Source organism: Marmota flaviventris, chromosome 16 (assembly GCF_047511675.1).
Source record: "Marmota flaviventris isolate mMarFla1 chromosome 16, mMarFla1.hap1, whole genome shotgun sequence".
In the NCBI taxonomy this organism is placed as follows: domain Eukaryota; kingdom Metazoa; phylum Chordata; class Mammalia; order Rodentia; family Sciuridae; genus Marmota; species Marmota flaviventris.
In genome coordinates this window covers 21338087-21363540 of record NC_092513.1, presented here as the reverse complement: position 1 = coordinate 21363540, position 25454 = coordinate 21338087, and the positions used below count along the sequence as shown (strand labels likewise).

At 33.7% G+C, this 25454-nt stretch overlaps 1 protein-coding gene across 1 annotated transcript in view; it reads left to right on the top strand.

The window, feature by feature from the left end:
• Dcc (DCC netrin 1 receptor) overlaps positions 1 to 25454 on the top strand; it is a 1066901-nt gene that overhangs the window by 865504 nt on the left and 175943 nt on the right. The window contains exons 13-14 of the mRNA XM_027949033.2: positions 5283 to 5424; positions 13834 to 13944. Coding sequence (XP_027804834.2) covers positions 5283 to 5424; positions 13834 to 13944 — 253 coding nt within the window. The remainder of the gene's footprint in view (positions 1 to 5282; positions 5425 to 13833; positions 13945 to 25454) is intronic.

Below are 25454 nucleotides of genomic sequence, written 5' to 3'. Positions count from 1 at the left end.
TGTCCACCTACAACCAAAAGAAATTAAAAAAAGAAAAAGAAAAATTAAGTAATGGTCTAATGGGACTCAAGAGAAGAATAATTTCACATCACTGAATTGTAGAGGGCTTTCCCTGGCAGTGGGGGATATATGTCCAAGCAGACCCTTTTTAAAATTAGTAAGCTTAAACTGCTCTCTACCAAACATATTTAGAAAATAAAAGAAAGGATTTGATAAAGTTCAAGTTTGTCGTTCCTTTTCTTGAAATACAAAAAAGGTGAAATTAATCTTTGATTGAAGATAGAAAATTATAACAATTCAGAATATTAATTTCTCTCACCCAAGTAATACAAGGACCAAAAGTCAAGTCACAGCTACTAGAACTGATTTTTCAAAAGTCAGAAGTCATATGTTAAGGACTTTTAATAAAAATCATTACCAATCTTTCCTATAAAATGAAGCTGTTTTAAAGGAAGGTTTCTATAATGGGGCCAACCGTAAGCGGCTTGATGAGGGAGTGGGTAATGAAGTCTGAGTCACTACACAGTGGGCACAACAGGTGTCATATAGAAAATTAGGTACATTATATCATTGAATAAGGAAACAGTGGCTGAACACTTTCTCTTAACTTCCCAAAATAAGATAATTAGAAGCATCCAGCCATATTATCTGTAAAAGAAGACCCTAAAATGAAAAAAAAAAAAATTGATCACCAGTCTGCAATCTGCTGGTACTTGCTTGAAATCGATGAGAAATCATAAAAGATGCTCATAAACTTAACTGCTACCCAGAGATGAGGATGAATAAAAATGATGAAATTACTTCCAAAGATGAATAATAACCATTGAGGGGGGTTCACCTCCTGGAGTGTAGAGTGTATAACTGATTCTATTAATTAATTGCTATTAGGCATTGATATTAAAGCACCAGCTATGTGGGAATCATTTTATGCAATCACTGGAAATCCTGAACTATGATAAAGAAAAATTATTATCTGTCAAACACTAAGTATTACTCATGTAATCATTAGCATAATTAATATATCCAGGTTTATCAAGTGATTTACAAGCAGTTGGTAGACATACTAAGAACAATTATTCTTCCACTTTTGATTCATATATTGAGATTTAGGTCATTTATAAGACTTAGGAAAGGTCACTCAGCAAAGCCACAGCAGACATTAACTGGAAATTCAAAGGTTCTGACTCTTGATCTAAGTTCTAACATCTACATTTGTATTTTTACTTTCTGTGTGAATTTAATTTTGACTTTAAAAACAAACTGTCATCCTTAGAAAATGATTTTCTCTTTATTTGCTAAGGTTTTTATGAGAAAGTTTATTGGATGTCCTTAAAACTAATTATTGAAATCCAGCTTTATTCTTGATAAGAATGTTTTATAGAAGAATTTAGGTGTGTAGAATTATCAAATAGAAGCCCACCAATCACTTATTTCATATGAAACAATAAGAACATTGGACTCAACAGTTAAGAAAATTTCCAACAATCTTGCAAGGTGACCTCAGACCAATCACTCATTTAGTTCTGTGCCTTAGCTCCCTCCGTTGAAAAATTGTGAATTGGTGATAATATCCACCACTACCACCTTGAAGTATTGAAAAATAGAAATAAGATGACCAGGGAAATATTAAATATAAGTTATGACTTTATCAAATTATAGTTTTGTTTACTAGTTTCTAAACACATGGGAGAAAGAACAGTTCCACTCAGGTGTGTGGTGGGAGAAGGGGATGAGTAGGTTTGTGTAAGTTAAGTTTTGCCCCTCTAGTACCTCTGGGACATTCTTTAGTACTTAACATTTTATTTTTTTCATTATTAGTTTACTTGTCTATTTCCTCAGTCAGAATGGGTAAATTATAACTTTATTACAATTTGGTCCCAAGGATATATTTTTAAGGAATAATAACTACAATGAATTATACATCACGCTCTTGAACTTACTGGGAGAGGCAATATTAAATAGCCCCAAATGCCAGATTTAGACTCATGGTATCCCAGTAAAGATGCTACCTCTATCATTTCTTGGCTGCATGACTTCAAGTTACTGGAGCACTTTGTGTCCCCACTTACACGTTTATACAAAGGGCATACCGGTGAACCTTAAGTCACAGAATCATCATGAGTATAAAAAACAATTCTTATGTAGTGTGTGCAGATCTTTGCCAGATCTTTAGTAGGTTATAAATAAATGTTAACAAATATCAATAGAAGAGGTTCCTCTCTGTGAATGACCTCAGTGGTATCATAGTCTTTCAAATATTTTCTAATAACCTGAATAATCTGATCATTTATATAACAAGATTCTCCAAAAATTATTAAAACATGTTTAATACAGAATTATAGTTGATTCTCACCATTTGCAGATTCTGTATCTGTGAGTTTGTGTACTTACTAAAATTCATTTAGAACCAAAAATAAATACCCATGGTGCTTTGCTTTTGTGTTCTTACATAGAGCAGTGAAAACTTGGAGTCATCGAAGCACATGCTCACACCTGAGGTTGAGCAAGATTACACTCAACCTTGTTGCTTCAGCTCTCATACTGGAAACCAGTGTCCTTGTTCAGTCTCTTTGGTGCCATCTCTTTGCATTTGTGTGTATTTGCTAGTGGTTTTGCTGTTTTAAATGGCTCTCAAGTGTAATACTGATGTGTTCAATGCAAAACAATGGTGATCTGCCCTCTAGAGAAAACATGAGATAAATCACTTGTTTTAAGTATTAACATTCGATGTTAATGAATCGACAATAATATATAATAAAATATCTTTAACACTCAGAAAAGATTATGTATAGTCAAGTTGACAAATATATTATAAGCACAGATGGAAGGAACCTAAATCTATATTTCACCCAGGAGCAATATTCCAGTTTTCACAAAGTTATTGTAGGAGCAGCTTCATAGAATATAACTAGCCTAGAGATGACTGGCTTCGTCTCCAGTGTCTACATGTGGTTTTCTTCTGTATCGGTATCCTTACAATTCTTCTCTAAGGACACAAGTTATATCAAAGTGGAGCCTACCCTAGTGACATCATTTAATCTTAATTACCTCTTCAAAGGAACTGTCTCCAAACACAGTCACATTTTGAAGGACTGGGAGTTGGGAATTCAACACACAAAGTTTGGAGAGACAGAGTTCAGTTGATTACAGTCTATTTTGACATTTGTATTTAGCATTATAACAAACATAAAATCAATATGCTGAAGACTTCCATCATCTCCAAAAGTCTCCTTATACCCAATTCAGTCTCATCAACCTAACAATCACACAGTGCAATGATCATAGGCAAATACTCTTCTATTTTCTATTAGTATAAGTTAAGTTTGCCTGTGCTAAAACTTTGTATGAATGGAATTATACAGTCTATACTCATTTAAGTCTAGTGTCGCATCATATCAGACTTTATATCATATTGAAATTTTCTTCCTTGTCCTCCTGAGAATTTCATACTTATCTCTCTATTCTGGACTCCTATTTCCTTCTCTTGGCTTTTGGACTTTCTCTCTCTTCCCAGAGTGAGAAACTCTAGGAAAGTTTGCACTCTACATCTCCTAGGGTGTATCCTTCATCCTCTTCTTGATAAAGGGAGCACGTGGAAGGATGTCTTTATTCTATCTGGAATTTCCATACACTATGCTTAAACAAGCATATGTCATTGCTCTGGACATGTGCTATTTATTTGAGTAGACAGAATTCTAGATTGAAATATGTTGATTAGAATTTTATTTAAGTATGTCCCATTGTTATCAAACTTCACATGTTCTAGTTGAGAAACCTGAGGACGTTATTTCTCTTGATCATATTTTATGTGACTTGTTATTTTTCCCTCCACTCTGAATCTGCACCCTAGTGATGTGCTTTTACATGATTATTTTTCATTAATTATGTAAAATATTCCACAATTCCTTTAAGACTAAAGTCTCCAAATCTTCCAGTTCTGCAAGATTTTTATTGAGAAGAAGGTTAATAATTATTATTATATTTTGCTAATTATATCTTTTATTTTTCCTTGATTTTTTCTATTCAGTTGGGTATTGGAATTATAGACTAAACATTTAATACCTTTTGTCTCCAATTTCCTATGATTGTATTTATTCCTCAGTGAATTTTAGGAGACTTCTTTGAATTTATGTTGTGATTTACCTATTGAATATTTAATTTGTATAATCAAATTGTATTTGTCATACTTTTAAAATATTTTAATACCTCTACATTTGTCTCCTTTCATGGATACCTGTTTCATTTTAGATCATAAGGGTATTTGTTGCCTTTTTCCTCCTGTTACATGTATTATCATTGTTTCTTTGAGGTCCCATTACCTTTGAGGGTATTACTTTTCATCTACCTTTTATGCTAAAGGTTTTCTTTGAAACCTAGTAGTCTTAAATTGTCAACTGACATTAAAATGAAATACTGAAAAGATGATTACAAAGTGTAAATTCTAGTGTCTGGTGGGCTTGTTAAGTGGTGGCCCCCTTATTGGGAGGTTGTTCAGGGATCCTGTTCTCTAGGATAAAGTTATTAATTTTCTCTAGAAAAGGATTACTTGACATTCTCTCTGGGAAGCATACACCTGCTTGTTATTTCTCTGGGTAGCAGAAGAAGGAAGAGGACATGGAATTCTCACATCTCCTATCTAGTAGCCCTTGTCTACATCCAGTTCTCTTCTGTGCCTGATATCTGAATCTGTGTCTTTGTGTTCAGTATCTATAGAGGGTAAACCTTCCAAATGCTGCAAAATCAATGTGGGTTAAAGAACTAGTTTACTGAGCATGCACAGGAACCTGGAGTTTACCTGATCCTTAGGAATTTTTTGTTCATCCTCTCAGTTACTTAGGAAGCAATAATTCCCAGAATTCCCTGAATATTTTCATATAAATTGCCTTGCTTTTCAGGAATATCTCTAAAGAAAGGATCTAGGTTTCAGTTTTCTTCTTTGACTCAGTCTCCACACTTCTCTCAAATGTGCACCTTCCAAATACACTCTAATTTTCTTTTTATGGTTTAGAACATGTAAAATATTTTTCTATCATTTCAGTAGTGCTTACAAAGAAGAGGTGGTTATGCATGAATCAATAAAATGGATTATGTGCATTTTTATTAAAATAAGACAACTATGGATACTGTCAGATTGTAGAAATGGATGCAATTTGGTCCTAGGCGATAATCCCTCTCCTCATGCCTCTCTATTTTATTTACACTTGTGTCTGGGTCACTTCTTTGACCCTCTCCTGTTGTCCCTTTTTCCTCCAATGTTTTAATTTACATTTATTATTTTACAGAGTATCAAAGTAAGCTGGCTTCCTCCTCCATCAGGAACACAGAATGGATTTATTACTGGCTATAAAATTCGACACAGAAAGACAACCCGCAGGGGTGAGATGGAAACACTGGAGCCAAACAATCTCTGGTACCTGTTCACAGGTCAGTGTTCACACAGTGCGGTCTGGCAAGGTTTAGATGAATTAAATGCTTTAGGAATAAAATATATTCTCACTTCAAAGGAACATTGATTTTTTTTTTCCTGGCAGGTGACATTTATTGACCTGAACAGGAATAACCTTTATATTTTTAACTTCATATTCGCTATAATGCTTTTCCTTATGTATTTTTGCTTCTGGATCATCATCTTAATGCATCTATTGTAGAATTTCTATCTATATTACCTTTTCAGCATTGAGATTCAACAACTCCTATTATCTAATGAATGTTAACTTTTGAACTAATATCTTTTAAAAGTTTTCTAATATAATGGCTCCAGGTTTAAGTAGGTCATTTTGGTCCCCCTCTCCCAACCAGGGAAGATAGGGAGGAAGATGGTAGATTGGGATATAAAAGGAAAAAAAAAATTATCTAATTTCCATGAATATATAAGTAATTTTACCTTTAAACAATATTGGTAGAATTCATAGTGGGTCAAGTTTCTTTATGAAAACTAGTTCCAATTTTCACCAAGAGAATTTCCCACCACCTTAGGTGTATGTTTGGTTTTTTTATGTTTATATATGTAAAATTTTAACATAATGGTGAGAATGCATACAAGGTATGTCATCAAAAATCACATTACCTGTTTTAATTCTGGAAAGAATCTCCTAGGCAGATGTGGTTGAATCTAAGAGTAAGTTCTTTGAAATGCTTTTACAAAGCCAGTCTCCTATGTTTTGTTTCTTTTCTCCTTATTAAATAATGGGAAGATGATAAAAATCATTGAATAGGATTCTTAGCACAACATGTAGTTTATGTGGAGAGAAATGGCCAAAACTGAAATATCTTGTTAAACAATATTGTAGTATAATTCCTAAGATATAAGAGACTCGACTAGAAGAGACCCCAAGAATATTCTAATTCAAGTGTCTTTGTTTACAGATATAGAAGTTTGAAGTCCTAAAAGTTGTGATTGCTGACCCTCCTCAAATGAAAAACATTAGAAATATAGAATAAACTTATTTTTATAAAAGAAAGGAAAGGCATTACAACAGAAAAACTAAGGATTGGATATTCAATTCACAGAACTAAAAATAACTAATAAATGTGGTAAAATGTTCACTCTCATAGGTGAAAAGAGAAATTCAAGTTAAAAATGAATTAGCATTTTCCTTGTCTAAAAACATACCTGGAAAGCATTTGAGCAACATGAGCTCTGGTATACTGTTTTGGGGATGGAACATTTCTAGAATCTTCCTGGAAAGCAATGTATTCACATGTATTACATATGGCTAGTTTTAAATGTGTATATATCTGTGTGCATATATATTTTTTTCATAGAGATATTACCCAGCTTTACAACATCCAGGCTTATCCTAGGGAACGATCGTACTAATTGTTTTGCAAAATTTTAAAGTAAAAACATGTCATTGTAGTATTATTTTCATAGAAAACAATTTTTTAAAATATACTTTATGCAGTTACCTAAAAATACTCTGACACAATCTTTATGAAATATACATATATTGAGAATGATGCAGTATACAAATATTAAATTGCATATTGAATACTTAAAATGTATCATTAAGTGAATAACTCAGTCTTGAAATCGTTTCGGTGCAGAAGTCCAATTTATAATAAGAATATGCATTCATGTTCATATTTAGAATACATATGTGCTAAAATATTAATTTCCAGGGTTGCTTAATTTTGTAACAATAAACTATGTAACTGCATATGTAAAGGAAAAAATAAATAAAACATCAAGACTATAGTTGTATTTTACAACTTTTAGTCGCCAAAATTGAGAACTCCTTCCCACTAATGCTAACTCCCTAACAGCTGAAAAAGTGAGAAGGAAGCATTCTAAAATAGATGAAGAGTAGTAGTAGCCTTTGGCCAACAGAATTTGTTGGTTTGAGTTGTTTAGTATTTATGAGTTATTTTGACAAATAGAATTAAACACATTGAGATCAGTGTTATAAAATTAAGACTCTGACCTTCTATGTACATAAAACATCAGTCCTTTTGCTCTACAAAAGGTAAAATCATTTAAAGAAAGATTGATAGGCATTAGCTTTTTCACTGCTAAAGAACCTGTATTCACCTTTGAGCTGCCATAAGAAATTGCTAAAAACTTGGTGGCTTAAAACAATGGAAATTTATTGCCACAGTTCAGGAGCCTGAATTTCTGAAATCAATGTGTTGGCAGAGCTGCTTCCTTCCAAAGCTCCAAAAAAGAATCCCTACTACTTGCTAACAGGTCTTGGGAGTTCTTGGCTTGTGGGTGAATGCTCCCATCTCTGCCTCCTCCTTGTATCACCTTCCGGTCTGTGCATGTCCTTTCCTCTCCTCTTTGATTGAGGACAACAACCATTGAATTTAAGCCCCATTCTAACTCCAGAAAGATTTTATCTTGAGCTCCTTAGCTAATTGTATCTGCAAGATCATATTTTCAAGTGAGGTCACATGCTACTGTTTCAGTTACACATGAACTTTGGGAGGACATTATTCAACTCTTATAGATACTTTATTGTTTTTCCTCTTAAGGACAATCATTTTCAATTGTAAACTCTAATAAATGTTACTCATTCAAAAATAAATGGTTCAGTTTTACATTTGGATTCATCTAAAATATGAATTTCAAATCAACACAGGGTAACCCATCACTACCCTAGTTTATTATCATTCCAGCCAAAGACTGAATTAGAAAGAATTAGGATGGATTAGGTTATTTTTGTGTATAGGTCACAAATACCCATTCCCATCTTTATAGATTTGTGGAAATCTGGAATTTAACCTTGAAGCTTTATTCATCTTGTTCTTCATTTCAAGAGTTATAAAAATGCATTTAGGAATGAAAATATAATCTGAGCAGTAATATTATAACTGCTCATGATATTTATTGCAAAAATGTCACAAGTACTCCTTTTTAATTTGAATCAAAGCAATAAAAAAGTTAGTGAATAGTGTCATACTCTTAAAAATTTTAAAACAAGCTTTGTAAATTTTATTTCTTCTCCTCTACCTTGTAACTTGGCTTCAGAAATACCCGTAACATTTCTAGACATTTGGGGAATATTTCCAAAAGCATTAAGATGCAAAAAGTACTATATTCTGTAAGATTGGCTGTGGTTTAGACTTGTCCCCAGGACATATCTAGTAATGGATACACTTTGTAGTAAGTAGAAGTAATTGATTTTCCATATAAATCTGCAGCACTGTAAAATGTACAGGATTTGACCCCATGTTTTCAGTGCCTGTAAGATACATGGATATATTGATTTGGCTGTTAGAAAATTGGAAATGCCTGAATGATTCATTTGTATTTTATAAATATTCAGGTGTAGAGACGCAAACCTTTTTTTTTAATCCTCTCTTTGTTAGACAGGTGTTTTTTGTTGTGCATGTTTTTTGCTAAGATAATGAGACATCTGCAATAACAAAGTAATTCAGGGTTCTAACAAGGATTTTAAATGGCTGCTATCAGTTTTATTGTAGGAACCCGTATCAACTAAATTTTAAAGTGCTGTTTTTCTATTTTTGAGTGCTCTTCAGAAAAGGTTATTTGAGATTGAGTTTAAGAGAGTTCTGGTATTTCATGGCCAATATATAATAAGCATAATGGTAAACATGAATTGATAGTTTATAGACTGAAACATTGAAACAATAGCATAGCAATTTTATAACAAGGTTAACATTAGGGAAATTATATTATATGAATAATGTCTCATCATTTACCATATGATCTAAGAAATTGAAACAGAAGCATTACAGACCTTGGAATTTCTTATTAGGGACAGGAATGGGCAAAGATAATCTGTTTTCAACAACAGAAATTTTTACAACTAAGAAAAGCAGTTCTAGTGACAACACATGTGCTTTAGAATGAAGTTGAGATTGGAAGCATCTAGGAATCAAATGCACACGCGCGCGCACACACACAAAAACACACACACACCCTCTGAGATTAACTTCAGGGTTGACAAGCACCACACTGTTCATCTCACCAAACCCCTTGCTTTACAAAAGAGGCCTGGAGAGTGACATTGCTAAAATCTGCAACTAGTTACAGCATAATCTCAATTAGATCATAGATGTTCTACCCCTCCATAGGTGTTCCCTGTCTATACCGTATTGTCATCTTTAGTTCATTTTACTGTAAGTGACTTGATCCTGTGCTATATTCCTTTATAAAAGATCACTGACATTAAATACAATATTCACATATCTAACAGTAACAGCCATATCATTATTTACTGAAATTTGACAGCAGTCACTATGTTAAAAGTTTTACAAATGTTTTCAAATTTAATTTTATTACTTTTTTATTTATATATCTCCGTATTGTTGATTAAAAACTAGATACGTAGAAAGAGCTAGAAAGTTTTTCAAGGTCACACAATTAAGAAGTAGTGGAACAGAGCATAGTGGCTCAAAACCTATAATCCCAGTGTTTCAGGAGGCTGACGCAAGAGGATCATGAGTTCAAAGCCAGCCTCAGCAAAAGCAAGGCACTAAGCAACTCAGTGAAACCCTGTCTCTAGATAAAATACAAACATTTTGTATAGGCAGTGTACATGTGAAGGTATGAGAGTTAAGCAATAGTGCAAACATGCAGATACCTATTAAATAATAGGAGTTGAAGGTGACCTTTGCAGCTAGAGGAGCTGAGGAATTCTATAAAATATTAAATCAAAGCTTTCCCAACCAATTTGTTTAAAAAAATATTATTTAATAAAATTCCCATTGTCTTTACTTAGGAAATACATACAAGATAATAGCTTCTAGAAGTACACATACAAAAAATCATTAATTATTCTGACTTTATTCCACTTCTAATGAATGAATGAAACATTGAAAAGAGTTTTTGATATCAACCATCGGAGTTGAGTCTCCCCCAAATTGCTTGGTTATGGTCACTGCTGGTTTAACTCTTTAAGATACTTCATCTTAGCCAGGGGATATAGTTCAGCTGGTAGAATGCTTGCCTCATAAGCATAAGGGTTCAATCCTCAGTACAACAAAAACAACAAAAAGATATTTCATTTTCCTAACAGGATAACAGGTTTTTTTATCTTTATTCTTTTTATAAAGGGATATTGGGGTGTTAATGATCTCTTAAATTAATCCACTGCCAAAATAATAGGACCATCAAATCTATCCTGTCTGCTTACCCCTGACTTAATTCTGGAAATGATCTTCATGATTACAAATTCCTTGTATTCCTGAAGAGTGCCTTACATTCATTTTTGATGTCCCTTTTGGGTTCAGCCTAGACTGTTGGTCCTTTAAGGAGAGTAACAGTATCTACAGCATAGCAGGAATAAAGACAGAGACAGATTCTTCACCCAAGGGCAGAAGCTGCTGATTAAAACACCAGTACCCTTGCTTAATTTCTCTGTGCCTTATTCTCCTCCTATCTATCTAAAATAGGGGTAATGTATTCTGTGCCAAAATCACAGCGTATTTGAAATCAAGTGAGAAAATAACTGACAAATCACTATACAAATTGTTAGATATATTTATATCTATTAAATTTGTAAATTGCTTTTATAAGCACTTTGTAGGCTGGCCTTGACACAAACAAGGTGGAAACATGTATTATTAGCTAATTACTTGCAATTGGAAATTGAAATTAAAGGAGCTTTGAGAGCCAGTCACTGAGGTGCATTCCTGTAATTCCAATAATTTTGGAGACTGAGGCAAGAGGATTACAAATTTGAGGCCAGCCTTAGCAATTTAGGAAGACTCTCAATTTAGCAAGACTATCTCAAAATTAAAAATCAAAAGAGGTGGGGATATATATCAGTGTTAATATACCCCTGGATTCAATCCCTTGTACAAAAGAAAGCATTAAAAAAAAGAAGGAAGAGCTGTGAGTACTCTAAAGCTTACCCAGCCAAGTATACCCCCTCACAACACTAAAGCAGGAACTTCTGAAACTTAAAATTCTAAAGGTAATTTCCAGTTAATTTCTGCTTCTGCCCACCATGGCATCCTGTGCTTAACTAGATAAAGAAAAGGGTCACAGTCTTAACTCTGCTGAGAAATAACTAAATAACAACGGCACTGAGTTTATAATCCAAAAACTCGGGTGAATGTATCCTAACAGAGGAAATTTTTTTTTTAAACCACTGGGAAACTATGGTGTATCTGTATGTTGATTATGGTAAAGCAAATTTAGTACACTTTCTTACTTAAGAACTTTTCTTACAAGCAAAACTGTTGCCAATGAGTTCCTTCCTTGGTGAATTTCTTTTCCTAAAAGTATGCCTGCTGCATTTACAGCATCACTTTTTCAGATGCCCAGCGTTAGATCAATCATTTTACTAGACATTGTTTAAGATTTCCTTTAATAGAGGAATTCTATCTACACATTTAAACTTTTTTATAATTAACCTCATATTTCTAGGTGTTTATGATGAGAGAGATTCAATAACTCAGCTATATTCTAGAATAAAATGTAAAGTCAAAACTATTTTAAAATAAAATATGATACTTCAAAGAAATTTGGCAGAATTTTCAGAGGGACCTGGACCACTGATGTTTATTGGGTGCTAAAACTTCATGGCAGAGGTGGCAGAGGTGACGTGAAGAGCTTTTCCACTGGATACGTTTGGAAGGGATATTCTCTTTGCCACCTTGCTAATATTGAGCATGCTATTTTCACCTAATATTTCCTTTGTTAAGTATCACTGAACCCAATCATTTTTGGTGGATTTTTCAAAGGTGATTTTGTATGTGTCTCTTTCATGCAACAGGTACTCTTGGAAAGTCTGTGGTTATACCATACAATAGATAAAAATAGGGACTACAACAGTACCAGTTACATTCTAATACATGGAGTTTCTGATCTACTTTATGTGATTAAAGTTCTTCAGAGAATAACATTTTGTATTATAAACATGTTTTTTGCATGTGAATTTATTGGATGATTTTCTCTAATAATACTATCCATTGGAGTTAACTGCACTTGACATTAACAAGTTCTTTCTATCCATCACTTAAAACATCATCTCCTACTAGTAGCGAGTTAGAATTCTTCTTACTATTAAGTAATCATCTTCCTATACAAAGATCTACAAATTTGAAATTTAGTCTTGATGTAGTCATTATTTCCCAAATACTTCATTTCAATTATATACATTTCTAAATATCAAATATCTCTGCTTATTTCATATTAACGGGGAAACAACAAAAACCAACTACATTTTTAATCTTTATGGTTGTTTGAATCCTTGAGATTTAAGGTCTTAACAATTTAACATGAGTTCTCATTGTCTCAAGAATGTCACATGGTCTTTCACTAAGTGGATTAATCCATTTTCTGCTACTATTACAGAAATATAATGACTCGATAGTTTATAAAATAGTGGTTTGTCTCATGGTTCTGGAGATAGGGAAGTCCTAGATCATGGCACCTATACCTGGCCAGGATCATCCCTTGGCAGAAGGTGGGAATACAGGAAAATGCACAAGCAGAAGAATATTGGGCTAAACTTATCCTTTTTATCAAGAACTCTCTCCTGCAACCACTAATTAATCTACTATGATGGCAGAGTGTTCATGGACTGATCACCTCTCGGAGGTCTCCTCGACACTCTTAGAATGGCAATTAAGTTTCATCATGAGTTTTGAAGGAGATATTCAATCATAGCAACAAGTATCATTAGTTTTACAATTATTTGTCATGTTAATAAGCTACATTGAAATTTAGGTAAGATGAAAGATAAAAAAATCACATCAAAAATTTACCCATTCCAGATTAATGGTCTACAGAATCTCTCTAGTCTACTTGTATTCTCTAAAATAAGCCCTGATGCCATCATTATATGTAAAATAATGTGTCCAAATTATCATAGAGATTGACTTCCTTCCCCCTTAGTATGGATGCTGATATGAATCCAAGTTTACTCAAAAGATGGTTTCAAGAGATGAAAGTTCTTGTATTTTCTACTGAAGTGCAGTGGCTTTGGAATCATCTCTCTTGGCACCCCCAAAAAACATAATCACTGACCTTGAATGAATGATGGAGACATACATTTTTAGATTGACTATTCTTGATTTATAGGCATGGCTGTTCTGAACAGTGAGGAAAAATGAGTCTTGCTATTTTTGATTATTTCTTCATCATTCATATTTTATATTCTGCATCTGCCCTGAGGCTATTTTCATGATACATTTTTATAAACTGGAAAAAATACATGAGAATATATGAAAAATAATTTGATTTCTTGCTGTTATACTTCTTCTCTTTTAGTCAAAATAACAATAATTACCACAACAGTCACAAATAATGTAAACCATATCAACTATTTTTTAAATTTTGCTAAAACTTTGGAAACCCAGCTAGAAATACTTGTTTTTCAATAACTATTTTTGTTGTTGTTGGAAATATTTTCATAGGCCTGGAGAAGGGAAGTCAGTACAGTTTCCAAGTATCAGCCATGACGGTCAATGGCACTGGACCACCTTCCAACTGGCATACAGCGGAGACCCCAGAGAATGACCTAGATGGTAAGACTTTCCACCAATCATTCACACTCTGATTTTGGCATTCTTCTGGTGTTCGTTGTTCTCTGACTTGCATTAAAACTGAGACTTGAAGATAAGTGAGAATTAGGTATACAAAAGTGTGCATTAGAAATTGAAGATGAGGAGCACAGAATAAGATCAATGCAGCTTTCCCTTAGAAAAGTAATGAACTACAACTTGGGGGACATTTATTCAGATGCAAAACAAAACAAAGTCCAAAAAACAAATTTATGAATAGAGTCTTCATGCCATTAAGGGGTAGAATTTAATATGCATTAATTATAATCCTCAAAATAGATGACTTTTCCCCTAGTATAATCTGAAATGAGATATTTTCAGTTTACTTTAAGTAATTGACCAGAAACATTTTCTTCAGAAGAATTGCTCTGCTTTCTGACAGTAATCAGGAAATAAAATTATATTAGTTTCCTGTCTTCCTTTTTCTTATCATGTGCCTGAAAAACATCAGGGTGTGTTTTTTAACTTGCTTATGATATCATCATATTTGACACTGACTTCTTGACAGAAAGGAAAACCAACTTAATTTGCATAATTGAGAGTTGTCTTGAGGCATTCATGAATGAGATATTAAGGTTCATATAAAATTCACATATCAATAAATAAAATATGAGTAGAAGGTTTAAAATTAGTAGATGAGAAATTGCTCCTGAAATTAAAAACATCATGTCTAGGTAAAATTTAAGAGAAATGAATAAAGGGAGAAATGGAAACAATTCTAAGTAACAAAATGTAAATGAACTATCTAGAATTTGAGGTAACAATTTATGCAAATGAGAGGTGCTTGAAAGAGAAGTAGGTTAAGATCAGTGTACTTAAGTCTAGGTGATTAAAACCAGGATCAAGAAAAATTTAGATTGAAAAAGAAAACATATACATGTTAGAAATATCGTGACAAGATGACTGACTAAATACCAGATACTGAAATTATCTTATTTTTTTAATTTTTTAACTCTGAAATTGTTCAAGTAAATATGGAGAATAAAGACTCTATGTCTCAGCTGGGCACAGTGATGCAGGCCTGTAATCCCAGAGGCTTGGGAGGCTGAGGCAAGAGGATAGGGAGTTGGACCCTATCAGTGAGACCCTGTGTCTAAATAAAATGCTGGGGATGTGGCTCAGTGGTTGAGTGCCCCTGAGTTCAATCCCTGGTACAAGGAAGGAAGGAAGGAAGGAAGGAAGGAAGGAAGGGAGGGAGGGAGGGAGGGAGGGAGGAAGGAAGGAAGGAAGGAAGGTTGATTCTATGCCCCATGGGGTGTGGTGGCACATACCTGTAACCCTGGAAAATCAGGAGGCTGAGGCAGGAGGATCACAAGTTTAAGGTCAACCTGGCCAATTTATTGAGACCCAGGCTCAAAATAAAAAATAAGGACTGGGGATATAGTTCAGTAGTAGAGTGCTCCTGGGTTTAATCCCTAGGGGGACAGACACACACACACACACACACACACACAAACACACAAATAATTTTTAAAAGATTCTATGCCCCTTCTTTTTTCCTCACTCTTTATTTTATTTTTTTATTGCTCAAAACAATACAATGATCTTGACATATGATACATTTGATTCAAATAGGGTATGAATTCTCATTTTTTCACGTGTACAGATTGCAGGATCACATTGGTTATACATCCATGTGTTATCTTCCTCTTTCTTTCTCATTCTTTTTCTTAGTCTACTTCTTCCATTATCCTTTCTCAAGTTTTTCTGTCCCTTCTTAGACTCCTTTTTTGCGTTCTCCTCCATATTTCCTATCTTCTCTTTCTAAATAACACATTGTCATTCATGATTACAGATTTAGTTTTATTAAAGAAAAACTATGGTGGCTGTAAAACAATCAACAGATTCTGTCTTCACATTCACAGTCGTAATGATCATTGCCATATGATACCATATTAATTCAAAGAATATTTATAGAAAAGTTACCAGGCAATGTGCTTAACTTGAAGGATACAGTAAGAAATTGAAAAGACATTTTTCTTCTCTCATGGAGCTTAGAGTGTAACAAAGACAGACATTTTAGTAAAATCATAGGAAATTGCCATTGTTATGGTTTAAAACTGGTTGGGTGTTTATACTATCTTATGCTTGAACATAGATTGGATGGATCAATGGATTGATGGATAGGCAGATGGATAGACAGATGGATAGATGCATAACTATATAGGTATCTAGATAGACAAGTGAATGGATGGGTGGGTGGACAGATAGATATAGAGAAAAAAATATAAAGAGGAAGGTGAACGAGCAGACATATAGAAGACTTGCATTAAAACTAAGACTTAAACATAAGTGAGATTTAGCTATGCAAAAGTGTGCATTAGAAATTGAGGATGAGGAGCACAGAATAAGATTAATGCAAGTTTGCAGTCAAAAGAGATAATGGATCTTAGGAAACTGCAAAAAAAAATCATCAAGGCAGAAACAGAAAAATGGCATATGATGAGGTTTGTAAGACAGGCAGGTTCTAAATCTAGCAATAGCAAATTAAAGATTTTAAACATTGTCTTAAGTATGCTTTGAAAGCATAACTAGTTTGTACTACACGAGTCATTAATTTTTTAAATATAGCAATTTAATTAAGATTGCATTTTGGAGAGATTACTGTGAGGCATAAAGATATACTAGAAGTAGGGAAACATGAGCAACCCAATCAGAACAACCCTATGGGTAATATGGGAGTTGCAGAAAAATAACTTGAGGCTTAGAGAGGTTAACTTGTCTTAGGTTACATAATTGACCCAAAGTCTCACTTCACCAAGTTCACATCCTTCACTAATAGGTTAGGGAATATTCATCAATATTCATCGGTGCTTTTGTTTCTTCAAAGTATTTCTTGTTGAAAATCTGTATGTGTCAGGCATTATTTCAAGTTCTAGGGGGAAAGTCAATAAATAAAGTTGTTATTCTCAAGGTGTACACATCTTATTGATACAGAGATAGATAGTGGTAAATATATCTAAAGAAAAGTAAAGTTTGTAGAAGCAATAGAAATGATTAGGGAGTAGTGTTCATTTGCTAGATTGAAAGATCTCTCTGATTAGAAAAATTACAGCCTAGGCATTAAGAAAGTGGCAGTGATGGGGTAGCAGCCATGCTAATAGGTCAGTCAAGAGTCTTCTGGCCAGAAGAAACAACAAGAACAGATGCTCTGAGTCTGGAGCCCACTGATACTTGAGGTATGGCAAGGAGACCAATGAAATCAGACCTAAAATCATGAGAGGTGCTCTGTCTTATACAACAAGCTACACATGTACTTCATTTTTCTTCTCACTTGAGAAATAATGTTTGAGTTTTATATAGTTGTGTTTTATCCTCTCATCTACCCTTATGGAGCATATTATTATTGGTTTTACATTAAAAAGAGGAACTTAAGCTAAGGAAATTTCACCAACTTGATCAACTGAAGCTGGTCCTGCTGACTCAGCTCTGTGAATTGGGATTCAGTGCAGTGTAAAAGCAAAGTCTCTGCTGATCCCTTACAACTCACCTGGTGTATAGCGACAGTGATCTAAAGCAAGAGATCCTAAAGAATGAGGTCACATCATTTACCCAAACCTGGAGAGCTGTATCTCTTACTGGAAGGAGTGAAAATAAATGGAGCTGAGGTGCTGAAGGTCCTATAAAATATCCAGAATGAATGGGACTCAGCACTTGAGTTATGTGCTCTTTCTCCTGACTCTGTGTCACAGTCTAAGTAGAACCAAAATATAAAACCTCAGCTTCTTAAAGGGTCCCTCACAACTTCCCTTTAACGCCATGCTTTTTCATGTCTGTGCATTCTGTGTATCATGCAGTTCCTAGGCCTGCTTTAATCAAGAGCCTCTTAGTAGGACTGAGGCGTAAGGTAGTGATGAACGGTTCTTTGGATCTATTTGAACTTTCCCATGCTCTTGCTTTATGATCGTCTCCCTTGTACATGCCACACTCCTCCTTTTTCCTTATTTGAATATTGATGCAGTTATCATGAAATCCAGTTAAGAACTTGAAGAATGCTGACTTGTGGGGAGTTCCAACATGAAAAAGATGAGAAGAGCTCTAGAGAAGCATAGACAGCTCTTTGCTGCAGTGACAGAAACAGACTTGGTAGGAACAAGTAGTACTTGAGCATTCTGTCCAGGAGGGTGTCATGGAGGAGCGTCTGATAGCAGACAGACATTCTTTGAAACAAATGCCTTTAGCAATATTCTTTCTGCCACTACTGGTTTTGTATGCATCCTTCCTTATCCAATTGTTACTCCTTTACCCACTGATTATCTCAACACATTTCAAATATTGCCTCTCTTCATTATCTTCACTTGGATGAAAATTGCTAAGACAATTCCCACATACACATTAACAATCTGAAGATAGAGGGTAAATAAAAACAGGAAGCTAGTGGAGTTGATACTTCTTGCAAATGATACCATTAGAAATGAAGATTTGAGATTGTTCCTGCTCAAACATAATGGAAATTAACAGCCCTTTCAAAACATGTAACTGTGAAAGTGAGGAATGTAATTGTTTAACTTGCTTTGTAAAGCAGTGTTTCACTTGCTACAAGAAATTAGTAGCAATGGTCCTAAAGCCTTCTCGATTTATTGACTGATGATTGCATTCCACAAAGATACTTTCCTAAAATGACTTTGATGCCCTTCCTTTCTTCTGGTTTTCTTTGAAATTCAAATATCAAAAAGTAAAACTCTTGAGCTGGGGATGTAGCTCAGTGGGAGAGTGCTTACCTAGCATGAGAAAGAACCTGGGTTCAATTCTCAGCACCACAAAAAGTTTTAATTTCCTTTTTTAATTTTAAAATGTTTTAAAAAACATGATAGGAATTAATCTATGGGTTAATGAACAATCACAGTAGTAGTCACTCTTAGCTCCAAAAGAATATCAGACTGAGTATGTGTATGTATATGTGTGTATGTGTGCATGAGTGTGAGAAAGAGAGATGCTTTGTTAAAAATTAATTATTCATTTAATTTTAACTTATTCATATAAATATCTAAATATTGAATAACATATAAATGATCTCCACCAAAGTCTTCATAGCTAATGTTTGGAAGCTTTGAATTCTAATGGTTTCAAAATCAGAAACTTCCAAAATAACTGGGGGGTGACAAGCAACTTGTGAAGGTTGATACAGCGGGAGCTGCTTTATTGTAGGACAGCAGAGGTATTTATACCTAACTCATTATACACAGCTTGTTTCAATTAACATCATTTAGATACATTAATTAGTCATTAAGGAATCCTCATCATCTTAATAATTACACACAGCTTAACTTAATTAACATCATCTAGATACAGCAGTTAGTCATTAAGGAATCTCCATCATCTTAATGGCTCGCTGGCGTTACTTCTCAAACCACTCCTCCTGGCAAAGTGCCAGGCGCCATCTTGACTTGTCTGTGGCCCTCAACAACATAGAATTGCTTTGATTTCCTTTAATGGATAAGGAGGATGGATTCGTTTTGAAATCAATGTGAAATTGTGGTGGTGGGGTGGTGATGCTCAGAGGTTGTTTTAATGAAGAAGATATCTGTGTTGAGGAAAACTGCAAGAATAGCTCTCCCTGCTGACCTCTGAGTGTGTCTGCTCATAATTCTGTAACTCTGAGTCCTGAGAGCCACCCAAAAAAGGTAGCACTATTTACAGATGCTAAAGGCACCCCACCTTGCCCCTTCTTTGACTTTAGTTGTTCCATTTGCCTTCTCTGCTTGGTGTAAGCAAGCAAAAATAAACAGTAACATGGAGAAATACACCAATTCCTTATGGATGGCCCTTTGAACTGGCATGTTTTGTTAAAGTAATTATAAAACCAAACTAAACTGTTTGCTCAAGGTTCCCTGGAAAGTGCATTGCTATTACTGACAGCTGTGAAGTTTTAAAGTACTTATTTTGTGCCTCAAAATTTCAGCTTAAGAAAAATACAAGATCATTAGATTTCCCCAAGGTCTAATATAAAATTCTTGCATAAGGAAATAAGAGAATTTGTGATAAAGTTCAATAAAGGTATCCTCTAGGAAACTGAGCCTGGGGATGGGTTTGTATTGCCTTTTTTTTTTTTTTCATTATTAAGTGAACAGGTGGAAATTGGTTATACACCATCAATAACAAAGTGATGTAAAATTAAACCTCTACCTAAACTGGAGTAGCTAGGCTAGCAAGTTCTGTATGCAAAGACTTCTGAAAGTGCAACAATGACACAGCAAACACTTGTGAAGGTAGGAGAGAAAGGTAACTAGCTAGGCTATCCTGACCCACTAATATGGAGATGGAGGTCACTCCATATGCATCTCCCTGGAGAAGTGAAGCACAAAGGCACTCCTGGCATGAAGCATGCTACTCAGAACAGGGATCTGCGAAGCACACATGGAAGCTTATTTTCAGAATAATGATAAAATCTAAGTTGATGAGACCACCCAGAAAGAAGGAATACTGCATATCCAAACTTCCATATTTACTTAAAAATAGTCTCCAAAAATGAATAATTTTAAGCAGAAGAGTGAGAACTCAGAAGAATATAAATTTGGGGCTAACAATTGAAAGAAAAAAGAAAACCAAGGGACTTAAGTACATAAGAGTTATATAGTGGAATAACTTCCTCTCCACGTTCAAATGCTAATCTCAGAACACGTCCCCCTCTGAACGTGTTACCTTACCTGGCAAAAGAGACTTTGGAGATGCAACTGAGTTACAGGTCTCTAGATGGGGAGATTATCCTGGATGGTTTAGACAGACCCAGTGTAATCACAAGTGTCCTGAGATGAGGAAGGCAGAAGGTACTGGTGTCAGAAAGAGACATGACAACAAAGACAAGTTGGGGTGATGCGGGGGCGGGGGTGGGGGGCAGCTTGTAGAAACTTGAAAAGACAAGGAAAGTTCCCTAGAGCTCCAACAAGGAGTGCAACCTGGATGACACCTGCATTTCAGCGCCCTGTGGCCGAACTTCTAACCTCCAGAAATGTAAAATAATAAATGTGTGTAGTCTTAAGCCTTAGGTTTATGGTAATTTAAGCCACTAAGTGTAGCAGCAATAGAGAAAGTAGTGCAGTTACCTGCAAAACAGCAATTTAATGTTGTTCAAGTCATTGGCAAAGATAAATATGCTTGTACCAAATGTTTGCATAACATAAGGTAAACTGGCGGGTTTGTGATTTATTTTACTTTTATATTAGCATCATTTTGAAGCCAAAAGATATAAAAGAAGACACCCTAGATATGAAACAGAAAAATAGGTCAAAAAAAGAGAAGAAATAAAGAGGCTTAAAAATCTGGAATTCCACATAATCTGAATATTTAAAGGAAGTTGAACAAAAATCAAAGATAATCAGCATATTCTATTATAATGGTATTTACCTAATTGATACCTAAAATAAATAAATAAAGAAAAACCTCAATTTTCTGAGTTGATAGAAAGTAAACATATTGAAATTTCATATTCATTAAGTATTACTTTTTTTAATAATATAAAATCTATATGTTTAATCAATGTATCTTTGCAATTAACACTTCAAGATAAATTGATCATGTAATCTAATAGGAAGGATCTATTTCAAAATTATAACAATGCCTGAGTGGTGTAACTGATTCTTTTTTTTTTTAATGTAAATTTTTATATATTTATTTATATATTTATTTATTTTTATTTATTTATTTTTATATGATAGCGGAATACATTATGATTCTTATTACATGTATAGAGCACAATTTTTCATATCTCTGGTTGTATACATAGTATATTCACACTAATTTGTGTCTTCATACATTTACTTTTGAACATTAAGTATTACTTTTTAAAAAAATCTTCCAAATAAATATTTTCTAAATCATTGGAGAAAATTTTAAAAAACACAACTCTGTATAGCAAAATGCAGTAAATAAAAACAACTGGAAAGGAAAAACTAAAATGCACCTAAAATTAGGGCCCAAAATTAAAAATGTTTATCTAACAGTCATGTATTTCCCTGTACCAAGGACTAGTTTGACACCCTAGGAACCTAAACTGCTTCCCTGCAGGAGAAACAATCACAACACAGGATTTTCTTTACCTTTTGATAACTAACATAAAAAGTACAGATTTTGTGTTTTGTCAAGATTTTTTTTGTTTGTTTTTTGTTTTTTGCTATCTTAATTAAATTTTGATTACTTTAAAAAAGAAAAGAAAACCTGGGCCTTCGAAGAATAAAGAATTTTAATCTAAAAAAAAAACAAACTAAATTTACCTATTTTTAAAAGAAACTTTTAGGTCTTGTTCAAAACAAAATTACCAATATAATTTTAATACATTTTTAGTTGTTCGTGGGCCTTTATTTTATTCATTTACTTATATGTGGTGCTGAGAATAGAACCCAGTACCTCAGTCATACTAGGAAAGTACTCTCCCACTGAGCCACAACTCCAGCCCATCAATATAATTTTAAGGCAAAGAGAAAACATTATTAGGCAAGTGAAATTAGGCAAAGAAAATTTCAGATTAATAAAGTGACTAATGAATAATAAAAATACATACATAAATACATGCATACAAAAATGAAATGGATGAATAGGTGATATTGATGATACTATGTAATAAAGATGCAAGTAATGAAGTATCAAATGTCAAAAATGTAGCACTTCAACAGTACAAAATATGTAAATAAGATAGTTTACCAAAAACAATCCAACAGGACAAGATTAATTTGAGAATAAATCCCTTGAATGCTTAGAACAAAATAAAAATATGAACATGAAAAATTATAGCCATTGATTTATGTCATTAAAATAAAAAGTACTCAGTGTGTTTTGTAGCACACTAAACATAGCTGAAGACAAAATATAATAAACACAAAGATAGGTCTAAAGAAATGGTGCAGATCACAGCAAAGAATGACACAGGAATGTGGGGGAAAGGAGATATTAGAAGACAAAGGCATAACACAAAAATATTTAATATGCATTATTCATAATTCCAAAAGAAAGCAGAGAACTGAGGAGAGAGGGTTTCTGAAGAGATGAGCAGTGAGAATTCTTCAAAAATTGATGAAATTTGAATTGTTAGATTCAAGAGCAGTGTTCTACCTTTGATACTGGGTACTACCAAAAATAAAGACAAGGAAAAGAAAACATTTTAAAATGACCCTGACACCATATTACTTATTCAGCACACAATTAAAGTGATGAAAACTTACTAGCAACAATTATACCAGAGAACAATAAAATAGCTTCAAAGTACATATAAAAATTAAAACCACCCTAGAATTTTACATTCAACTAAAATAATTATTCAAGGAAAAAGAGACACAGAAACACATTTTACATTTAAAAAATAATAAGTGTTTAACATAACCATGTTTTGGTAAATAATGTTAAGTACCTTTCTTTTAAAAAAAGGAAGAAGAAGAAGAAAACAGACTGAATATTAAAGAAAACCATAAGCAGCCGGGCACAGTAGTGCATACCTATAATCCCAGGTGGGGCTGAGGCAGGAGGATCACAATTCAAAGCCAGTCTTAGCAATTTAGTGAGGCCCCTAAGCAACCTAGTGAGATCCTGTCTCAAAATTAAAAATTAAAAAAGCTAAGTGCCCTTGGGTTTTATCCTTGGTACAAAAAGAAAAAGAAAGAAAGAAAAAGAAAATAGAAAGAAAGGAAGGAAGGAGGGAGGGATAGAGGAAGGGAGAGAGGGATAAAGAATGGAAAATGATAAGCAAAATAATGTCCCCTACAAGCACATCAAAAAATTATAATATAAAAAAACAATATTTGGAAGGGTAAAAAGAATGGATGCATATGAGTTGGTAAGAAGACCAGAGAGATTTGAGGGTTTTGTGCTGTTCTTGTGAAAAGTAGAAATACGGTTCACTTTAGATTTTAAGATGAGAGGGAAGAATTGAAATCATTAACAGCCTGCAGGATGCAGTGCAGAGTGTGTCATCCAGGAGAGGAGAAAAAAAAAAAAGCAATGTGGGGAAGGAGAACTTTCAGCCTGTTCAAATGACATCATCCAAAAGGAAAAATAACAATTTGTAACTAAAAAAAAAATTAAATAATAAAATGGTGGAAAAAATCCTATTATGATAAGACCATTAAATGGGTTAACCTTACTAGTTTAAGTACAGGTTATTGTTTGGGATTTTAAAGGCATGCAGATCCATTGTGTTTACAATTGGCACACCTAAAATATTAATAGATGGGAAAGTCGAACATAAAGATAAGGGGAAAATATCAAACATCTCCCCAAAAAAGGAAATGTAGGGTTTTGTTGTTGTTCTTTTGTTTTGTAGTTTTTGTTTTTGTCTCTGGTACTGGGGACCGAATCCAGGGGAGCTTAACCACTGAACCACAACCCCAGACTTTTGTTGTTGTTATTGTTCTGATTAGTTATACATGACAGTAGAATGCACTTTGACACGTCATGTCTAAATGGAGTATAACTTCTCTTTCTTCTGGTTGTACATGATGCAAGATCACACCAGTGGTGTAGTATATTTTTACATAAGGCAATAAAGTTTGTTTCATTCTACTATCTTTCCTATCTCCATATCCCCTCTCTTCCCTTCACTCCCCTCTGCCTAATCCAAAGTTTATTTTTTATTTTGAGATAGGATCTTGATAAGTTGCTGAGTCTGGCTTTGAACTTGTTATCCTTCTGCCTCAGCCTTCTGAGCCACTGGGATCGCAAGAGTGCTCCACCACTCCCAGCTAAACTTTTCATTAGGAATTTTCTTAAGACCAAAAACATCTTTAAGGTTAGAGGATCATAACACAATGATAAAACTATTATGTTACAGCAATATATGCATCGTAGAAATATGTGGCAATTATAAACATAGGGCTTTTTTTATACACATTTGTACTATTTAAGAAAACTTTGACAGTTATTTATAGATAAGCAGCTAGCTCACTGTAACATCTGAATACTCTGATCATTTCAGAAGCAGAAAATATACACCTTAGCCATTAGAAAATACAGACCAAAGTCTCACTGCCAGATGTTATCAGATTATCATTTTTTATAACTAAAATTCATATTCTCTAAATTTGTCTTTATACACACCTATAAATATGTTTATACATACATGAAACATTTAATAAATAGATAAATATGTTTATTTGAAATAATATATGCTACATGCTATTTTTCAAACTTAGTTTTTTAATTGTTTTTCTTTTTGCTGATCATGAACTTACCTAATATTCTGATCATATTAGAATTTCCTCAGGTACCCCAAAATTATACTTAACAAATCATTTTTACAAACTGGAATGCAATCCAGGACAACACATTGCATGTAGTTTTTATAGCTCTCAAATCTCTTAATCTACCACAATCACTTTATCCTACTCTAACTTATTGGAAGGTCTGAATGTTTGTCCTCTAGAATGTCCTAGATTATCCAAACCTTTGGTTTTATTTAGTTATTTCTTGTGGTGTCATTTAAATTACTAGCCTGTTTAACTATTTAATTTCTATATTTTCATAAGTTGCAAATAATATAAAAATTTTAG